Here is a 19838-nt window from a genome sequence, read left to right as displayed (position 1 = left end):
CAACAAGATGTTGACAAACTGTAGAGCATTCAGGGACTATATAACATACTTTTTTGGGGGGAGAGGACCTCAGTATGAATTAAAAATACCAAGAGACAAATCTCTCTCTTAGAGAGAGCTAAGACCAGTGAAGCCATGGGGAATAAAAAGTACTGGTGTGTTTCAGTGAATGCATGTAAAGAGACAAGTAAAACTGAATAGCTAGAGGTTTCATGGGTACAAAACTGAATGTAAATAAAAACTGACAAAGGAAAAATAATATATGCAAAGATAATCTGAAGGTGGAAAAAGAAGTATAAAAGAACTCATGATTTCAATCTTCCACATCAGGAGTTAATGGATTCTGTCTAAAATACACAGGTACTAAAGAAATTAAAAGGGGAAAAAACCCCCAAATATCTTAATAATGTTTCATAATCTTTTTTTTCCTTCTTAATCACAGTGATCATTTAAGAACTAACAACTCTTGTAATCTTGTAGTGAAAAAATATTTGGAATTCAGCAAGGTCTTCAGTTTTTCTTTCAATTAATTTCTTTTTGAGAGAGAGAGAAAGTTAGAGAGAGAAAGAAAGAGAAAGCAGGAGAGAGAGAATCTCAAGCAGACTACATGTTGCTGACACAGGGCCTAAATCAGGGCTCAATCTCATGAACCTCGAGATCACGACCTGAGTCAAGATCAAGAGTCAAATGCTTAATCAACTGAGCCACCCAGGCGCCCCTCTTCAATTAATTTTTTAATCTATTAAACTCATATAAAATTAAATCATTTTCTAACATTGCACGTGAAAAATAATGTCCTTCTCTGTCTCATGTACATATATATAAAATAATGTCTGAAAGGCTCGCTTCAGCAGCACATATACTAAAAAAACACTTGGTAATTTCTAGGTAGTCAGGTTTTGGGTAGTCATTATTTTCTTGAACTCTGAACTTTCTGTATGACATATATCGTTCTCAAAAAATATAAACTTACTAATTAAAAAAAAAAAGTAGTTAGGCACCTGGGTGGCTCAGTCTCTGACTTTGGCTCAGGTCATGATCTCTTGGTTTGTGAGTTAGAGCCCCATGTTGGGCTCTGTGCTGACAGCTCTGAGCCTGGAGCCTGCTTTGGATTCTGTGTCTCCCCCTCTCTCTGGCCCTCCCTTGCTCGTGCTCTGTCTCTCTCTGTCTTTCAATAATAAATAAAAAGGTTAAAAAAAAAAAAGCAGTTGACTATTAGCACTAATTTCAAATAAGTCCTATGGATTGCAAAGCCATAAAAACCTCATTCTATTAAGTATATGTCAGTCCGTAAAGAATTTCAAAGTCCATCCAACATAATCGACTCACCAGGAAGTGCTGCTTTGCTTATAATTCCCGTGAGCAGAGCCAGTTCCTGCAAGGACCCAGCGCTCACATCCTGACAGCGCAGGATCGCTTGGATGGTATCGGAATGCGAAATGAGAAACTGCAACACCTGAGCCGAGGAAAAGGGAGAGAAACGGAAAAGAGGTCAAGAGTAGAAAACTGTATTATATATTTATAATTCATCTTTTTTAATAATGCTGAAGCACGAAATTCAATGTAATGAATCAAAATGAACACAATACAAGCAATCAAAGCATTTATATGGTTTATTTCTTCAAAGAAGCAAATATTTATCTAAAATTCATAAGAAAGATAATTTCAGAGCTTAGAGGCTAGAGTTGAAAAGTATAATATAACTTGCAACTACTGTATGAAAACTGTTACTTGACTCTTATTTTCTTTTATTTTTGTCCAAATGGAACTAGAACAGGAGTTTAAAATAAGTGGTTATAAAAATGACTTACTGAATTTAACTTGCTCTATAAAAATCTGACTAGCCTGACATGGGGATAATCACATAAAACTTTTGTTAAATTCTCCTTCTGATACAGTAAATACAAATGAGATAAAAATCCTGGCCTCTGCCTTTCCACCTTGGCATTTTCTAGTATGCTGTCATGGAGGACTCTATTTGCACGTGATGCCTCCTTAGCTAGATTATACATGCCCAGAAGGCTGAGCCAAACATCTGAATCACTCAGGAATGGTGCCCTTTTTTATTTTGTTATTTCAGATTCCTGGCCTTAGCCCATAATTGCTGGATGTGGTACTCCATAATCTATATTTTTAAAACAGGCTCCTTGGGGGGCTCTGCTATAGCCAGTAAAGAGTGGCATTAGAGAATCCTATATCATCACAATGTCCCACTTGTAATAAAAAAAATCTTAATCTCAATAAAAGAGAAGACAAGGGAACTCTTTGAGTTTTCAAGAACTGACTCAAAGGCCGCATATGAAAGAGGTAAGATGTACCAATGCAGTATAAAACAAGATGTTGAGGTGCCTGGGTGGCTCTGTCGGTTGAGCATCGCATCTGATTTGATGTGAGCTCAGGTCATGATCCCAGGGTTGTGGGATCAAGACCCACGTGAGGCTCCGTGCTGAGCATGGAGCCTGCTTAGGATTAGGATTCTCTCTCTCAACCCTTCTGCCCCTCCCTGACTTGTCTTTCTCTCTCTCTCTCTCTCTCTCTCTCTCTCTCTCAAAAAAAGAAAAAAAAATAGGTGCCTGGATGGCTCAGTCAGTTAAGCGCCCAACTTCAGCTCAGGGTCATGATCTCAAGGTTCATGGGTTCAAGCCCCGCATCAGGCTCTGCACTGACAACATGGAGCCTCCTTGGGATTTTCTCTCTCTCTCTCTCTCTCTCTCTCTTCTCTCTGCCTCTCCCCAACTCACGTGTATGCACGAGCATGCATGCACACATGCACACACACTCACTCTCTCTCTCAAATAAACTTTTAAAAAAGTTCAAAATTAAATAAAAAAACAAACAAAACAAAACAAGGTGCCATGTTAGAAGCAGCAGCAATCTATCCTGGTAACATAAACCAGGAGACTTAGGAAAGGGAAAGCACATAACATTCCATAAAGTATTAGGACACAGTTTCTGAGTGTGTTGCAATAATAGAGGAAAACAATAAAGATTGCAGAGTCATTAAGTCTAATCAGTGAATGGCTAGATTATATATTGTATTATAGTTGAAAGAAACAAAGATTTTTTTGAAGGTTTCACTGAAAAGAGATAAATATAAAACTAATTTCTGGTGCTCAATGAAAAAAATTTTTGTTAGAGAATTCCCTTATTTCAATTACTTCGTTCTCTAAATATCACAATTAAATGTGTCATTATCACCTATCTTTCATACTTTCTGCAAGCGTACGGCCTCTCGATAAATCCCCAATTAAACTACATTTCAGAAGCCAGCTTATTTCTATAACAATAACCGCTTCCTTTTACAGAAGAACACGTTCAGAGCTCTTGCTTTCCATCTCACTATTCTGTTCTTTGCTGTGGCGTTTCATTCACATAAGAGTATATATAAGAACGGGTCAATGACGTTCAGGCGAAGCACAAGGAGGCTGGCTGTCCACGCCTGGGGCTGCCACAGTCTATGGGAAGTTAATGGGCGCTGTCTATGCCCAGGGTGTCTGCATCTGTAAAATGCAGACCCTGCCCCGGCCGACCCCTCGGCCAACGCCCCCCCTTACCTGCCCTGCCGCCTGCAAGTGCTGGGCCGTGCTGGACGTGAGGATGACCTGGCACAAGCGGAGAGCCGGGAGCAGAATCTGCCGGTAGCGGTCCACGGGGGCGGGGATGAAAACCGGCGGGTCCCTCATGCCAAACACGCTACATTCATTTCCACCCAACAAGGAGACAGCGACAGTGCAAGAGTTAAGGGAGGCTAACGGTTCCTGAGCATCTCCATGGCAAACAATCACAGGGGCCTGATTAAGATGTGAAACTACTAATGAGAATTCTACATCCCATATAAACAGTGAAAATGGAGTTTATGAGAAAACTTAATAAGGAAAATCTGCATAATTTGAAGATAATGCTTGGAATTTCCTAAACATATTTATTCTACTCAGAATGCTCCCTTGGGCCATAGAAACTATGACAGATAAAAACAGAAGCTCTTTTCCCCCCAAGTTTCCCTCTCTTGTAGCCACAGCCAAAAATGAGTCTACATTGCCCATTAGACTTAAAAAAAAAAAAAATAAATTTAAAAAAGTTAAAATGAAGCTGCAAAATCACTTAATTAAAAAAAATTTTTTTAATGTTTATTATTTTGAGAGAGAGACAGACAGAGCCTGAGTAGGGGGAAGGGGCAGAGAGAAAGAGAGAGGGAGACGCAGAATCAGAGGCAGGCTCCAGGCTCCGAGCTGTCAGTCCAGACCTCGATGAGGGGCTCCAAGTCACGAACCATGAGTTCATAACCTGAACTAAAGTCAGATGCTGGACTGAGCCACCCAGGTGCCCCTAAAATCACTTAACTCTTAAGTATTAATAAACTATTATTTATGTAAATATTTAAATTTTTAGACAAAAGAAAATGGTTGCCGATTGAAGAGACAGGAATGGACATAAAATATGGAAATAAATAAGAGAAAGGCTTTGCACAGACAAGTAATTATATATCAAGACCCAAGGAATGTAATTACCTCAATCCTCTTTACCTAAGGTGAAAATAATAACTCTTATGTTTAAAACTTTAGAAAACAGGGGCGCCTGGGTAGCTCAGTCGGTTAAGCATCTGACTTCAGCTCAAGTCATGATCTCACGGTTCGTGGGTTTGAGCCCCGCGTTGGGCTCTGTGCTGACAGCTAGCTCAGAGCCTGGAACCTGTTTTGGATTCTGTGTCTTCCTCTCTCTCTGACCCTCCCCTGCTCATGCTGCCTCTGTCTCTCTCTCTCTTAGAAATTAATAAAACACTAAAAAAAGTTTTTTAAATAAATAAAAAATAAAACTTTAGAAAACAATAATTAAAAAAAACATAAAACATTTCTTTTCTGGAGATAAAACATTTCTATAGTTTATCCAAAAAAACTCAAATATTCAATTTGGCAATGGACTTTTGAAGAAAATTAGTAAAACTGAGTGTTATTTCTTGCCAAGAAGGTGTGCTAACAACACACCTGGTAGACAAAAATGAAAAAAACAAAAACAACTCAAAACCCATATTCAAACTGAACCAAGAAATCTGTTAACAAGCTTGAAACTTAAAATAATTTGATGAAAAGCTTTCAAATGTGCAAAAGGTTGGCAAAATGCTACAATAAGAAAAATATAAAATAGTACTCAAGACATCAGGAATAGGAGGGAGATCCACGACAAATTATAATTTCACAACACTTTAAAGGACCACTGTAACTAAAAATACATATTCTACTGAACAGAACACTACCGTTGGGAAGAAAGACATCTGCTAACAAAACGCTCTCCGACTTCCCGATTACTGCTCTGAACTGGAAAGCATTAGCCCCTCCTGCTCTTACCCTTATTAGCAACTTCCATTTATTAGTAAATGGCAGGCATGTAGGACCAAAATAAACGTTCTCAAGGTGATAGAGTACTGCTCAAACAGAATGATAAACCAATGGCAAATATTTATTTGGAATTTCTTGTTCCTCACTAATCCCTTACAGTGAAGAAGAGTAGGGAACCCACACCAGCATCCACGGACACTTACCCCTGCGGGTCCATCTCTGGGCGCATGTCATAGACCTGGCACTGCGCCAGTCTCACTATCACCCCAGACCTCAGCAGCTCTAAAGCGCCTTGCTGTATCTTAGCCACTCTTGTAAGAAATGCCTAGGAAGTTACAAAAGGAAAATCATCAGTACAGAAATCATTTCCAAGGGCCTCAGATACAAATGAGATTCTCTCACAGCATATTTCTGATCTTTAATCACACTGAGAAGAAATTCTGAGCTGCCTCTGCAGGGGCACATTATACCCAGCAGGATTCTACGAGGATTAAAGGGCACAGTGTATCTGAGGTGTCGCAATACACTGCCTCGCGTGAAATAAGTACTCAACTCAACTGTAGTTTCACTTATCATCATGTAGGCACAGGGAGGGAGGGAGGGAGGACGGTTTAGCTCAAAGCTGTATCTCTAGTACCGACTGCCGCATCTGGCATATAACAGGTATTTAATAAACATTCGTTGAATAAATAAAGGGGGGGAGAGTTAACAAAGGGTCTAAGACTTTAGTGCTTCTATTATTGTGACCTTGCAGTATTTTCAACCTGGAGGAAACAGAGAAAACAAATTTGAGGGAAAGGAAATGCTGCTTTATATGTCGTGCTAAAAATCCTGTGTTTAAACTAGAACCATCGCATCTACATTGGAATGTTCAATTCTGCATTTTGTTGTGAAGAGACAGTGTGGCTTCCTGCTCCCCTCAGAGCGCTGAGTGTCCTGTCACCCCCACCATCAGCAACCCGACTGAGGGGCTGTTCCATTACCCAGCCAACCCTCTCAGGATCACTTCAACTCCTCTTTGGCATGCTTCGAAGATTTTTAACACATGTTCCAAATTTAAAATTCCCTGAAATGATTATAGCTTACATGACAGAAATATTAAAAATGTCAGCCACGTTACTGTTCCTCCATACATTTATCGCTCTAAGAGGAAGTGAGCGGTTGATGTAACTTCAAATGAGTACAAAGTCTTACCATTTTGGACTCATAAGTATAAAGGGCTTTTAAAAGGGGAGGTTGTGGTGTTAATAAGCTCTGCAGAGTGTGGTCATCTTCCACCAGGCTGTCCACGAGCACCTTCAAGTAGCCGCTGTTAGAAAGGTAGAGCAGCCACTGCTGCTGCTTATCTACGGAGACGATGCGGTCAAGTAGAGCGAGTGCCAGCATCTGAAGGAAGAACAAATCGAAGTCCAAAACGTGGAGAGGCAACCAAAACCAAGGACGGAAGCTCCCTTTATCTGAAAATACTTAGAGCTGTTCTTCAAAGGAAATGGTAGCTTGCAACAACATTTTCTTATTTTGTTGGGGTATTTTTTATTTTTGAGAAACTGAAAGCTATGTATACAGAATCTTGATTTATTAAAAAAAAAAAAGAGGAAAGAGACTTATTAAAAATAGCTTTTTTCCCTGATCGTAAAGTTTCACATGCACATTACAGGAAACCTAGAAAACAAAAAGAGTATATAGAATATATGTGGTCTGATAAACACTGTGACTCCATTTTGGTCTTTCTCCTCTCAGTCCTTTTTCTATGCATAACAACACTTAAACTTTTTTTTTTTTTTAAACATAATTAAGAACTTCTACACAGTTTATATTTATCCTATTTCCTAAAGTCCTATTTCCTGTAATCTTCAAATACAATTGACCCTTGAACAACATGGGGGTTAGGAATGCAACTGAAAATCCATGTATAACCTTTTGACTCCCCACAACCTTATAATTACTAACAGCCTACTACTGATCGGAAGCAGTCATGTCAGCACATAAACAGTTAACACATATTTTTTATGTTGTATGTATTATATACTTTATTCTTCCAATTAAGAAAGTGAGAGAAAAGAAAATGTTAAGAAAATCGTAAGAAGAGAAAATATGTTTATAGTCTGTACTGTAAGTGTCAAAACAAATCTGCATAGTAAGTGGACCCACTCCATAGTAAGTGGATCCCGTGTTGTTTAAGGACCAGCTGTATATGATTCAAAGGCTGTCACATTTTCCACTAGCAGGAGATTCTCTTCTCAGTGTATTATCACCAGTATGGCACAGTGTTTTAAAGAAATATAAATGCAAATTCCCCTCCACAAAGCAGAGAAAGACATATGCAGCATAAAAGCTGTGTACCTGGTATTCTCTTAACCAAAAATTTTTAGTAAGCAGCATTTCTACCAATGTAAGGCCCACCTCACAAGCAGCAGAAAGATTATTCTGAGGGAAAATTCTGAACAAACTGAGATTCTGAACAGAAATAAAGAAAACATATGAATAAATAAAACAGAAATTCTAAATTATAACAAATAAGAAAATTCACTAGGGGTGCCTGAGTGTCTCGGTTGGTTAAGCATCTGATTTCAGCTCAGGTCATGATCTCATGGTTTGTACGCTGAATTCCCATGTCGGGCTCTGTGCTGACAACTCAGGGCCGGGAGCCTGCTTCAGATTCTCCCTCCCTCTCTGCCCGTCTCCCCAGTCACATACTCTCTCTCTTTCTCAAAAAGTAAACATTAAAAAAAAATTCACTAAAATATATTGCAGACAATAATTCTCAATATGCATTTGCAAAGTTAATTCAGTTTATACCTTAATATGTCAAAATATTTATTCAATTATTATACTACACAGGGGTTACCTTACCCTTCCAATCTCATGACCATCACAAGCATCTCGACAGACCACTTCCATGAGGGCAGCACCGTAGCTCTCAATGATGGCTATGTTTTCTCGCTGTAATTTACTAAATACATCTTCAGGGGCTGTCAGCCTTTCCCACATGGTTTTCTTGGCTAAAAGGGTTACAACAGAAAATATTGAAAACCCTCCAATAAAAAAAAGTGTGATGACTGAGCAATTACACCTTGTATACAACAAGAAAAAAAAAAAATCCCTCCATTACTGCATGTAGTACCCCAGGGCCCACCAATCTAGGCAGCTAACTTCAAGAACACAATGCACACATTGCACACTAAAGTAACAACGGTATTACTAAAAGGATAAACTACCTATTCTTAAAGAAATCAAAATGAATTACTTTTTTTAATGTTTCTTTTTGTGAGAGTGAATGCACACGGATGTGTGCACATGAGCAGGAGAGGGGCAGAGAGAGGGAGAGAGAGAATCCCAAGCAAGCTGTATGGTTAGCACAGAGCCTGATGTGGGGCTCAATCCCGTGAACTGAGAGATCATGATCTGAGCCAATATTAAGAGTCAGACTAACCAACTGAGCCACCCAGGTGCCCCAAATCAAAACGAATTATAGGACTATAAGAGCACCAATATAATGCATTTATTCTGCTAATGAACCTATTGCTGTCCTTTATTGAGATCTATGAGAATTTTGACTAAAAAATCAGGTACAAAGTTGACATAAATCTTCTTCTAAAAAAAAATCAGATAATTTCTATATTTTTAATTGAAGTACTTACTGAAAAATATTTATTAAAAAACCATACCCTTTATGAAAGTAATTTAAATACACAAAGATAATTAAAGATTATCTCAGCTATGTCCAACACTCCCTCCACATGCACATCACAGTGCCCTCGTACTTCCTGCATGGGACTTATTTGCCAGACATCAGGTTGTGTTAACACGGCGATTCTGTCTTGTCCACCACTATGCTCCTGGTGTTTAGCACAGTAGCACAAACACTAATTACTGACAGGTTAAAGAAAGTTCACGAACTTGATCCAGGGATGCCACCAGATGCCCTCAAGGCGGGTTTTCAAAAAGCCAGCCTGAGGAGCTAGAGCATCTTTTCTATTTTACACTCAGGATTGCCACAACATTGTCTGAATAAAGGTTTTGAGTAGAAGTCTGAAAGCCACTACTTTATAGTTTGTTTTAGCCCCAGATTCCAGATTTCAGTCATGGCCGCAATGAAGGCAGAGGGTTGCTGGGCTCTTCCACACAACCCCAGAGATACTCCTCCAAAAGCCCCTATGGCTTTACAGCGAAAACTGAAAGCCATGGTTTGCAGAAGGCCAGGCTAAGTGGTAAAGAAATAACTTGATTTTCATTTTCAAACTGTGATTGGTCTCCAAGTTCCACATTTTATTAACAGTACTTAGAAAATTCTAAGTGTAAGTCTGCAACTTAATTAGAACTTTCTTTTACACCAAACTGCTCCTTCTTGCAACATACCTTATAAATCACTGCCACACAAACTTTGCTGAATACCAACTTCATATCGCTTTTCTCCGTAACTTAAAATGGTTATCAACTGCCTTAATCCAACTAGCTTTAACACTGTAATTTCATTTGCAAGGTCATTAATAATATAAACTTGATTTTGTTTTCCATCATCCTTCTTCCTTGCTTACAGCAAGGACATCCTTCTTAGTCTTTACTCCCTCCTAGTTCGGGCCTCGCTTGAAAAGCCCTCCATTTACTCCTACATAAATACATCTTTACCTGCAAAGTCCAGTGAAAGTCTTGATTTTCTTTCTTCTCTTACCTCTTATAATTTATATTTGGGGTTCAAAAACTAAAGGCTGAGAGCAAAATCTGATCCATTTTTATAAGGCTGTGATGTGACATAGCCATGGTCACTCAACTGCAGCCTCTGGCTGCTTTCACACTATAAAGGCAGAGTTGAGTAGCTGCAACAGAGAGCATATGGCTTGCAAAGTCTACAATATTTACTATCGGCCTTTACAGAAAACCTTTGCTGGCATCTAGTCTGTATCACGCAACTTAACACTTCCTGTTTTATAAATACATGTATTGTCTTTTATACTAGAATATAATCCTTATGAAAATAAGAACTCAATTAATATTTCCTGCTTTTGGAATAAGTGAAAATAATCAACCACCAAAGGAGATAGATTTTTATTTATATTGTGAAAAACTGGCAATAATCTTAGTGTCCAAAAATGGACAAGCTAGGGGCGCCTGGGTGGCTTAGTCGGTTAAGCGTCCGACTTTCGCTTAGGTCATGATCTCGCGGTTCGTGGGTTCGAGCCCCGCGTCGGGCTCTGTGCTGACTGCCAGCACAGACTGGAGCCTGTTTCAGTCTGTGACTCCCTCTCTCTCTGACCCTCCCCTGCTCACGCTGTCTCTCTCTCTCTCTCCTAGAAATAAATAAAACATTTAAAAAAAAAAAATGGACAAGCTAAATAAATGATGGTATATCCGTAAATGACAAAATGTACAGAGCCATTAAAAATATTATTTAACAAAGAAAAAAAGTTCATAAAACATTGAGTGAAAAGACAAGGAAGATTTTAAATCTATATGGCTGGCTATAACCAAAATGATGTAATGGTTATCTTACCAGGGTAGAACGTGGGACTTCTTCTTACCTTTATTAGCATGTTCGTACATCTAAACTCACATCAAGTATAAAGCCTGCATTTTACTACACACACACATAGCATTAGCTGGTATCTGTAAGTCACGTGGTAGAATCAGACTCAAATGAACAGAGTCAAGAGCAGGCAAGATGCTCCATAAAATCCTTTTAGTCCCATTACCTTATGATTACAGGTGTATGTATACTATAATGACAGATCATACTAATGCCCAGACCATAAAAATGTTTAATGTCACAGTAAGATTATTAAAAAAAATTTTTTTTAAGTTTATTTATGGGGGTGCCTGGGTGGCTCAGTCGGTTAAGCGACCAACTCCTGACTTCAGCTTAGGTCATGATCTCACGGTTCGTGGATTCAAGCCCTGTGTTCGGCTTTGCACTGAGAGCACAGTCTGCTTGAGATTTTCTCTCTCTCTCTCTCTCTCAAAATAAATAAACTTTGGGGGGGGGGGGCAGAAAGAGGAAGAGGCAGAATCCCAAGCAGGCTCCATGCTATCAGTACAGAGCTCAACTCAGGGCTCAAACTCATGAGCTGTAAGATCATGACCTGAGCTGAGACCAAGGGCTGGATGCTTAACTGACTGGGCCACCCAGGTGCTCTGATTCTCAAAAATGTAATAATGTAGGGGCGCCTGGATGGCTTAGTCAGTTGGGCGTCCGACTTTTGCTTAGGTCATGATCTCGCGGTTCGTGGGTTCGAGCCCCGCGTCAGGCTCTGTGCTGACTGCCAGCTCAGAGCCTGGAGCCTGTTTCAGTCTGTGACTCCCTCTCTCTCTGACCCTCCCCTGCTCATGCTGTCTCTCTCTCTCTCTCCTAGAAATAAGTAAAACATTAAAAAAAAAAATGTAATAATGCCAATGGATTCTTTTCTAATCTTCTTTCTTAAAAAAAGATGAATGGATATTATGGTTTCACAAAGAACAAGAATATTCTTGCTCAAAGGTCAAAAGAGCCCAAAAGAACTCTGAGCAGAGAAGAAAATTCTTTATGTTTATGATAATTTCTAATTCTTACTTGTAAAGAAAATATAAAACTGAGTATCATTAACTTATCAAATTTAAGGGAAAAGAAAAGCCAATTTAAAGGAAAGAGAACATATGAAAAAAGCTTATGATGAAAGTACTTAAAATTGCAACAATTTAAATAATTTTAAAATTAAGAATTCAAAGCAACATCTTCCTTACACCTGTATCAATTGGTTATAGGTTAAAATTGGATGATAAGCTCCTAGAAAATGAGAAGTTATCAATGAATCTGTCTTAAAAGCAATATAATCTATCTTACTGAGATTACATAGAACATTCAAACATAGCTAATCTCATGGAAACAAAACTGAGGAGGATGCACTGTATCATGGCTCTGATGTGTTAGTATAACTTTACAAGTTGGCCTTATAAACAAACTTTTATTGAAAATATTAATCTGATAAAAACATGCTAAAAATGTCTATCTTTGTAATTATCTACCTGTCTTGAAATGTGAAGTATTTTTATAAAACTAAAGCTTACGAAACAAAAATACAGCAACAGTGTTTCACATTAAACATTTAGGCTTTGGTCAAATTATCTATATTTTCTCCTGGTGGTCACTGGTGGAAATGAGAGAAAATAAAAGATGAAAAGAATACAAAGAGAGGGGCTCCTGGGTGGCTCAGGTGGTTAAACATCCAACTTCTGCTCAAGACATGATCTCAGGGCTCGTGGTTCGAGCCCCGCGTTGGGCTCTGTGCTGACAGCTCAGAGTCTGGAGCCTGCTTCGAACTGTGTGTCTACCTCTCTCTCTCTGCCCCTCCCCATGCATGCTCTGTCGGTCTCTGTGTCTCAAAATTAATAAAAATAAACATTAAAAAAGAATACAAAGGGAGTCAGTCATGATGTCAACTCTTGTCAACTTACCCCTAGGGATTACATATGCAAAAACAATGTCAGATTTTAACTACACTGTTCTTAACTGGAAAGACATATAACAATCTTCCAAAGAATTTTACTCAAAGAATATAGGTTTTTGTTCCTCCCCATATCTGCACTGCTGGCTCAAGGTGACGGAATCTAACTACAATGATTTTTACAAAGCTAATATACACTTAAGAGCCAACTGAATTTTCTTTCCCCTAAACTGTGTACTCATATCCTTTGACCTGGGCACGATTTGTAGGTGCCCTTTACATATTAGAAATTAGCCCTTTATACTATGAGCTACAAATACATTGCTGGTAGGTATTATCTACCAAATTAAAAAGAAATAATTACGAATTACAGAGATAACGATAACAAAAAGGAGAAAGACATGAGGTGCTATGCTCAGGAAAAGGAACATTCTATTAAAAATTGAGAAAACTAGGGTGCCTGGGTGTCTCAGTTGGCTAAGCTTCCCGCTTCAGCTCAGGTCAGAATCTCACGGTTCATGTTTGAGTTTGAGTCCTGCATCAGCTTCCACCCTGACTGTGTGGAGCCTCCTTGGGATTCTCTCTCTCTCTCTTCTCCCTGCCTCTCTCTCTCCTTCTAAATAATAAATTAATAAACTTAAGAAAAAAATCGAGAAGACTGAATTCTAATCTCGTATCTGCCACAAACCATCAAGTCATTTAGTCTCTGTAAGTAGGATTCCTTTTACACAAAACAGGGAAAATGCTGCCCAGTATCCAGTATACCGCTTTAGCAAATCTTGATAATGATGCCTAGTAAAAAGTACGTTGTAGAACTCTACCTAATGGTTAAGTGGTGACTCTGCCAATTCTAGTAAATCTAATCTTAAAATTTCAGACAAGAAAATGGGAGAGGTGTGTTGGGGGGGGTGAAGAGTAGGGAGTGGAATCCCCATTACTATCTCTCTTAAGAAAAGCTTCTATCGGTTTACAAAGCAGAACTATTCTTTTGAATGATCTTAAAAATTTTTTGTGCACAATTTAAGTGGGTAGACCATTTCTACAAATTTATCATTTGGTTATTATTATCTCCTAAGAAAGATATGTAAAAATATATAGCCAGTAAAGAATAATATGAGATAGTCTGGGTCTTACAGAGTAGTTTTAAAAAATCTGTGTACAAAATAGCAAATACACATAAAAGTTCTCAGAAGGGTATAAGGAGTTCATTATCAAAAGGTGCTTATAACAAGTTCTTAAATAGAATAACTCTGGTGTAGAGTATTATACATTCATGTACTGAATGGCTGAAAACATTTTTCATACCTGGAGACCTAAAGTCCAGATTACTATTCTTAGTTTAAAATGCTAATTATATTTTAGAAAGTGGAATTTATCAATATTTTAAATAGGCATTACCTTTCACCAAGGAATTCCATTTTTTGGAGTTTATTCAAGAAAAACTTCACATTAGCACAAAAAATATATGTACACTATTGATGAGGGTTTAAACTGGTAGAAGGCCATTTGGCAGAATCTTTTTTCTTTTTTCTTAGAGCACACACGTAAGTGGGGGAGGGGCAAAGGGAGAGGGAGCAAGAGAATCTTCAGCGGGTTCCACGTTGACCGTGAGGCTAGATCTCACAACTGTGAGATCATGACATGAGCTGAAATCAAGAGTCGGATGTTCAACTGACTGAGCCACCCAGGCGCCTGTGGTAGAATCTATTAAAATAGAAATGTGCATAGTCTTTCCTATGGAAATTTAACCATGAAGCATTCTTGAAAAATACAAAGATATACAACGGAATATTTGATGCAGCATACTTGTGACAGAAAAAAATTAGAAACAATGGAAGTGCCTATGAATAATGCAAATGGTTAAATAAACATTACTTCCCTAATAAGGAAAAACAGAGCCATTTGGAAAGAGTCAACTAGATATGCACCGTGATGGACTGCAAAGGGGAGAAAGGCATGCACACACTATGACAGCATATTGTCTGTGGGACCAGAGAAGGAGAGGGAATTAAAAATACATACGAGCTAAAGTGGTATTTGAGGGTTTTACAGTACTCATGTACTATCTTCTTAATTTTAAAAATTAAACATTCTTCCTGGACTCGACAGCAAGCGCTTTCATGATTCCATAAAGACTCATTTATTACAGCTTTGCTTAGGCAAAAGATGGAAAAGGGATTTTTTTTTTTTTTTAATTCAAAGTAACCAAGCTCTAAAACAGAAAAGATTAGAAATCTATGTAGTTCTACCTGCTTCTAATGTGTCTGGTTCATCTGGCCTCTGGGCGATCTGTAAGTAATACAACAAAGAGCCGTACAGGTGTGTCCTCACTCGCTGGAATCCGCCACCTAGGAAGACACACAGTAAATACCCTTCTTCTATTTTAAGTTAAAACAAATGCAAAAGGTGTAACTTGTAAGAAATTTAAATGAAAAAACCTGTCTTCAAAATGAAGTCTAACAGTTTCTTCAATATGATGTGAAGTGAAGAATCTCCGATAGAAGCAAAACCCACAACCGGGTGGTCTGTGGGAGAAGGCGATGCGAATGAGCCGTCGAGCATAAAAGCGTACTGGGTCTCTCCAGGTCCCAAGACCAGCGGTTGCTTCTGCTCTGTGCGAACCGCTTGGCTCAGGTGAGCGGTCAGGGTGAACACGGCACCTGCCACCACGGGCATTAACTCCTGCGCTGCTTCATCATCCAGGATCTTGAAGCAGGAGAAATCAGAGTGAGGACTCCGCTTTCAGCTACAGTTGTTAACGGGTTTTACATACACCGAGCTGGTCAGCTACACTAAGAATATACGGATAGAATGGCACTGTTCAAAGAAACTAAAAGCTAATATATAGATACATTTAAATATGATACTGGTAACATGTGTTCTTAACCAGAAGGGATTCCTATCGAAATTCCTTAGAGGTTTTTACTGTAAAGTCACATAAATGGCCACACCGCCAGAGCGTCCCATTCAGTATGCCTCGGGTGGGAATCTATCCCTGTGTATTTTCATAAAGCTCCCTAGATAATTATCATACACACTCTGGTTGAGAGTCACTACTGTACAGAAGCCTTTCTCACTGACAGTACCCAACTCTATTTATTCCTAATATAAAAGAGAAGAAAAGGCTGGTGGGAAACTGTTTTTAAGTAGTATACAAATACGTGTTCAGCAATATATGAAGGAACTAGGAAGTAAGAGAGTTTAGGAAGCAATTTAGGAAGTACGGTACCTTATCATGTACATCTTGTAAAATATCACGGATAATCAGTTGTCGATCCTCTGCCTGAATGAGATCCTGGGGACAAGCTGTCAGTATGATCTCCACCAGCTGCCTCCATGACTCCAACACGTGCCGTTTTGCATGGAGACACTGCAGCAATTTGTTTCTTCCTACCACATATTGAAGTATAGTGCTGACCTCCTAGAGCCACAGAAAGGGAGTCACAAGGTTAACACATGGGCAAATAATGTCTTTTACCAAAAGAGTCCCATTTTAAGTTTTTTTTTTTTTTTTTAAATAATCTCTACACTCACTGTGGGGCTTGAACTCATGACCCTGAAATCCAGAGTTGCACGGTCCATTGACTGAGCCAGTTAGGCACCCCAACAAAATCCTATTTTTAAGCAACTTATTCTGTTAGTTAATCTGAATACATTTATAGTATATTTTGGAAACCTTCCACATGCATTCCAGTCAGCAGAGGTGGTATGGGGTTTTTAACCCCATCTTCTTTGTATTGTCTACTTAGACTTACTCTAGAGCACTGGAACTGCCTAAAACTCAAGTTCAAGGGCATGTTTCCCTGACATATCTTTTATTTCTTTGCTTCTCGCTTTGGCCTAGCCTGCTGTGTTTCCACGTACATGGTTCTTCCCACCTGACCTCGTACCCATTACTCCCCACCTATGACGAAAAACCACTCTCTCCTCTCTCAGTGACAGAGAGCAAGAGGAGTCTAATACATAATATGGACAGGCTGCAAACCCTTAACTAGCCTGGTCGAAAAAAATGTTATTTATTTTGGCATCCAGACATTAACTTCAGTTTAGTTTATAAGTTTTAAAGTCAAAAATGAGAGATTTCATTAATATTTAAGTTCAAGCAGTTTACGAATTAATGAACTACAAGTCAATTTATGGTTCTGTCTTCTAACTGGCAGTTAAACAGTTAAAAGGTTCACACTAACATGTACTCAGGAAGGCTTACCTCCATCAGGAGAGGTCTCTGTCCTATGGCTGCCATACCCTGAAGGGCATTTACTTCTGCTACAAGGACCCTATGAAGAAGCTACAGAATTGGGAAAAGAGTGAAAAATCAGACTATTTCAGAATAATAACCTCTAGCAATTACTATAGACTGCCCTAGAGGAAATAGTCTTGGATACCTTTATATATAATCTAGAAGTGGCTCTGTCTCGTTTCTAGTCAAAAACATTAGTTATCCCTCACATTACTGAGTTGGACCAAGGAGCCTCAGTGGCAGGTCTGTTTGGGCAAATGCCCTTGGATATCTTCTTCCTATTAGTGAGGCCATTACCATTTACCTGGTAGAGAGTTAAAACCATTCCATAGCTAATAGCATGACTACTATCAGGAAGGTGATGGGGAACCTTTTAAAGAGGTAAAGTTAGTGTGGCCTATTCTGTTTCATTTCCCAACTGGTAGGAAAGTTGAAAACCATAGCCCAATAAACCAATATCCTTAACAGAAAACAACTGTATGGTTCTATGTTTTCTGAGGACTCAAAGTCTAAACCAGTGAATACTGCACACACTTTAAAAACAATCCTCACCTTGACATTGCAGACTGTCTGTCCCCGTAAATTCTTGTGTTCACAGTTAGCAATAACTTGTTCGATCTGGGCCCGATCAAAGAAATCCAACTGCAAAGGCTCAGGGATCTCCTGACTGAAGTCAATCGAGTCAAGAATACTTAGAATCTTTCGACGTACTAGAAAAAATAGAATTCAATTTATTTGGGACAGGGAGGAGAAGAGCAAACCCTTGTACTCAGCTCACTCTCAAAGATAGTGCTATGTTCAATAAAGGGCATTGAGGGGGCATGTGGGTGGCTCAGTCGGTTAAGCATCCAACTCTTCATTTTGACTCAGGTCATGATCTCACGGTAGGGAGATCGAGCTCCATGCCAGGCTCCATGCTGAGCATGGAGCCTGCTTGGGATTCTCTCCTTCTGTATCTGCCCTCCCAGCTTGTGGTTGTACTTTCTCTCTCAAAACAAATAAATCCACAGCGGGAGTGGGGGTGGTGAGAAAGGATGTTAAGTCCATAAATGGAAGACTGTGTTGAAATCTGAATTTGATTTTATTTCTAATACATCCATTTGCAAAAACATTTATTCCCATTCATTCATCCTAGTTACAAAAAAATTATTTTTGAATGACAAATAATCCTTTCTATAGCTTTCCTATACCAGTTCAGAGTTTGCAGATACAGGTGGCATAATTATCTCTTGAAATTTTAAGCAATTTAATATATACCTATAAATTTATTATAGACTCAAAGGGTTTTACCTTTTGTAGCAGTGTCAAAGTGAAGGAACCCAGAGACAGACCTATTTTCATCTTCGATTCCTCCCTCACCATCTGTTAGAGCATCAATAATAACAGATCAGGAAAAAGAACAACACACTCATAAAATTTCTTTCGAAATAATCAACATAAGGTATTTTTTTTTCTAGGTCACTGTTGCTGGGTCAGAGAGCCCTCTGCAAATGGATAACTGAAATGCAAAGATGATGAGAACTTAACCAACATTTGTCTAATTCTCTGTCCCCAGGAGATCCACTTCACAATCGTAAAGAGGATAATCAGAACTCCCAAAGAGGCAGGACCCAATCATGCCAAGCGATGATTAGAAAAGCTTATGTTTAATTTGCATGTATAACACACATTAAAATACCTCGGGTCATGCTGGCTCTATGTGACAAACTCCACTGAATATGTGGATATAGCAGAATGTGGATGCTTCAAACAATAATAAAAAAGCAATCATGGGCTGAATTTAAAAATTTTGTATTTTAAGGAAAAAAAATCCAAAGACAGAAGGAACTGGGTTAGCCTACAATCATACGCTAAGCACGAGGCTGTGGCGCGTGCCTCCACAGGGACCGGTCAGCAGTGCCAGAGAACAAATGACAACATGCACACGCTCACCGGAGTACGGTCTCACAGGCATGTCATCCAGTAAGAGATGTAGGAGTCTCTGGGTATGGGACCGTTGGCGATTCAGAGAAGTTACCCGTAGCTCGATGGAGGCGGTCTTCACTAGCCACGACATCTGGTTCAGCACAGACATCTCATACTCTGGAAGTGAAATACGTCAGTTTAGTTTCCTAGAGTAATAAAAACTCCGTAACTCATCAGATATTTGCTCACATAACATTGTCCATAATTTATGAAACTTGGCATCACAGTAATTTATCATTCTAAGAAAATTAAAAAAGTGAAAACAGATGCTAAGAGAGAAAAAATAAGCATGTATGTCTATAAAAGATGAGCCAAAGTAAATGAAAGACAAAAGAAAATCCATTTTCTATTACTGAGATAATTTCACACTTATCTATAGCACTCTAAGTCTGTCCTGCTTTGACATTAATATAAACTGCATACTTTAAAAAAAAAAACACACTAATTCTTAAATACATAGCTTATAAAAAACAAAAAAAACAAAAAAAACCCTAACATACAGTTTGGTTTCTTATGAAATAAAAGTAAATACCTAATGTATAATTTTATACCTCTTAAGATAATCAAGAGGACACATGATGTAACATATAATTGGGGTTGGTCTTCACAGCACAGCAGCCACAGCCCTGTCCGACTTCAGCTCAGGTCATGGTCTCGCAGTTTGTAAGTTCGAGCCCCACATCGCGTTCTGTGCTGACAGCTCAGAGCCTGTTTCAGATTCTCTGTCTTCCTCTCTCTCTGCCCCTCCCCCGCTCATGCTCTGTTTCTCTCTCTCTCAATAATAAATAAAAATGTTAAAAAAAAAAAAAAAAGAAGAAGAAGAAGAAGAACTGAGCACGCCCTAGCAGCCATGAGGAAGGCAGCTGTTAGAGGACTGAGCCCCTC

The 19838-nt window shown here is 38.9% G+C and overlaps 1 protein-coding gene across 1 annotated transcript in view; it reads right to left on the bottom strand.

The window, feature by feature from the left end:
- NUP205 (nucleoporin 205) overlaps positions 1-19838 on the bottom strand; it is an 85987-nt gene that overhangs the window by 17837 nt on the left and 48312 nt on the right. The window contains exons 24-35 of the mRNA XM_039243539.1: positions 18921-19070; positions 18279-18350; positions 17541-17698; positions 16956-17036; positions 15978-16169; positions 15187-15454; positions 14998-15096; positions 8187-8335; positions 6528-6719; positions 5537-5658; positions 3555-3693; positions 1330-1456 (exon numbers count right to left, since the gene is read on the bottom strand). Of these exons, the coding sequence (XP_039099470.1) occupies positions 1330-1456; positions 3555-3693; positions 5537-5658; positions 6528-6719; positions 8187-8335; positions 14998-15096; positions 15187-15454; positions 15978-16169; positions 16956-17036; positions 17541-17698; positions 18279-18350; positions 18921-19070 (1749 nt within the window). The remainder of the gene's footprint in view (positions 1-1329; positions 1457-3554; positions 3694-5536; positions 5659-6527; positions 6720-8186; positions 8336-14997; positions 15097-15186; positions 15455-15977; positions 16170-16955; positions 17037-17540; positions 17699-18278; positions 18351-18920; positions 19071-19838) is intronic.

The sequence above is a fragment of the Hyaena hyaena genome, unplaced genomic scaffold (assembly GCF_003009895.1).
Source record: "Hyaena hyaena isolate Hyena2069 unplaced genomic scaffold, ASM300989v1 scaffold_8, whole genome shotgun sequence".
NCBI lineage: Eukaryota > Metazoa > Chordata > Mammalia > Carnivora > Hyaenidae > Hyaena > Hyaena hyaena.
This window is presented reverse-complemented; position numbering and strand designations above follow the sequence as displayed.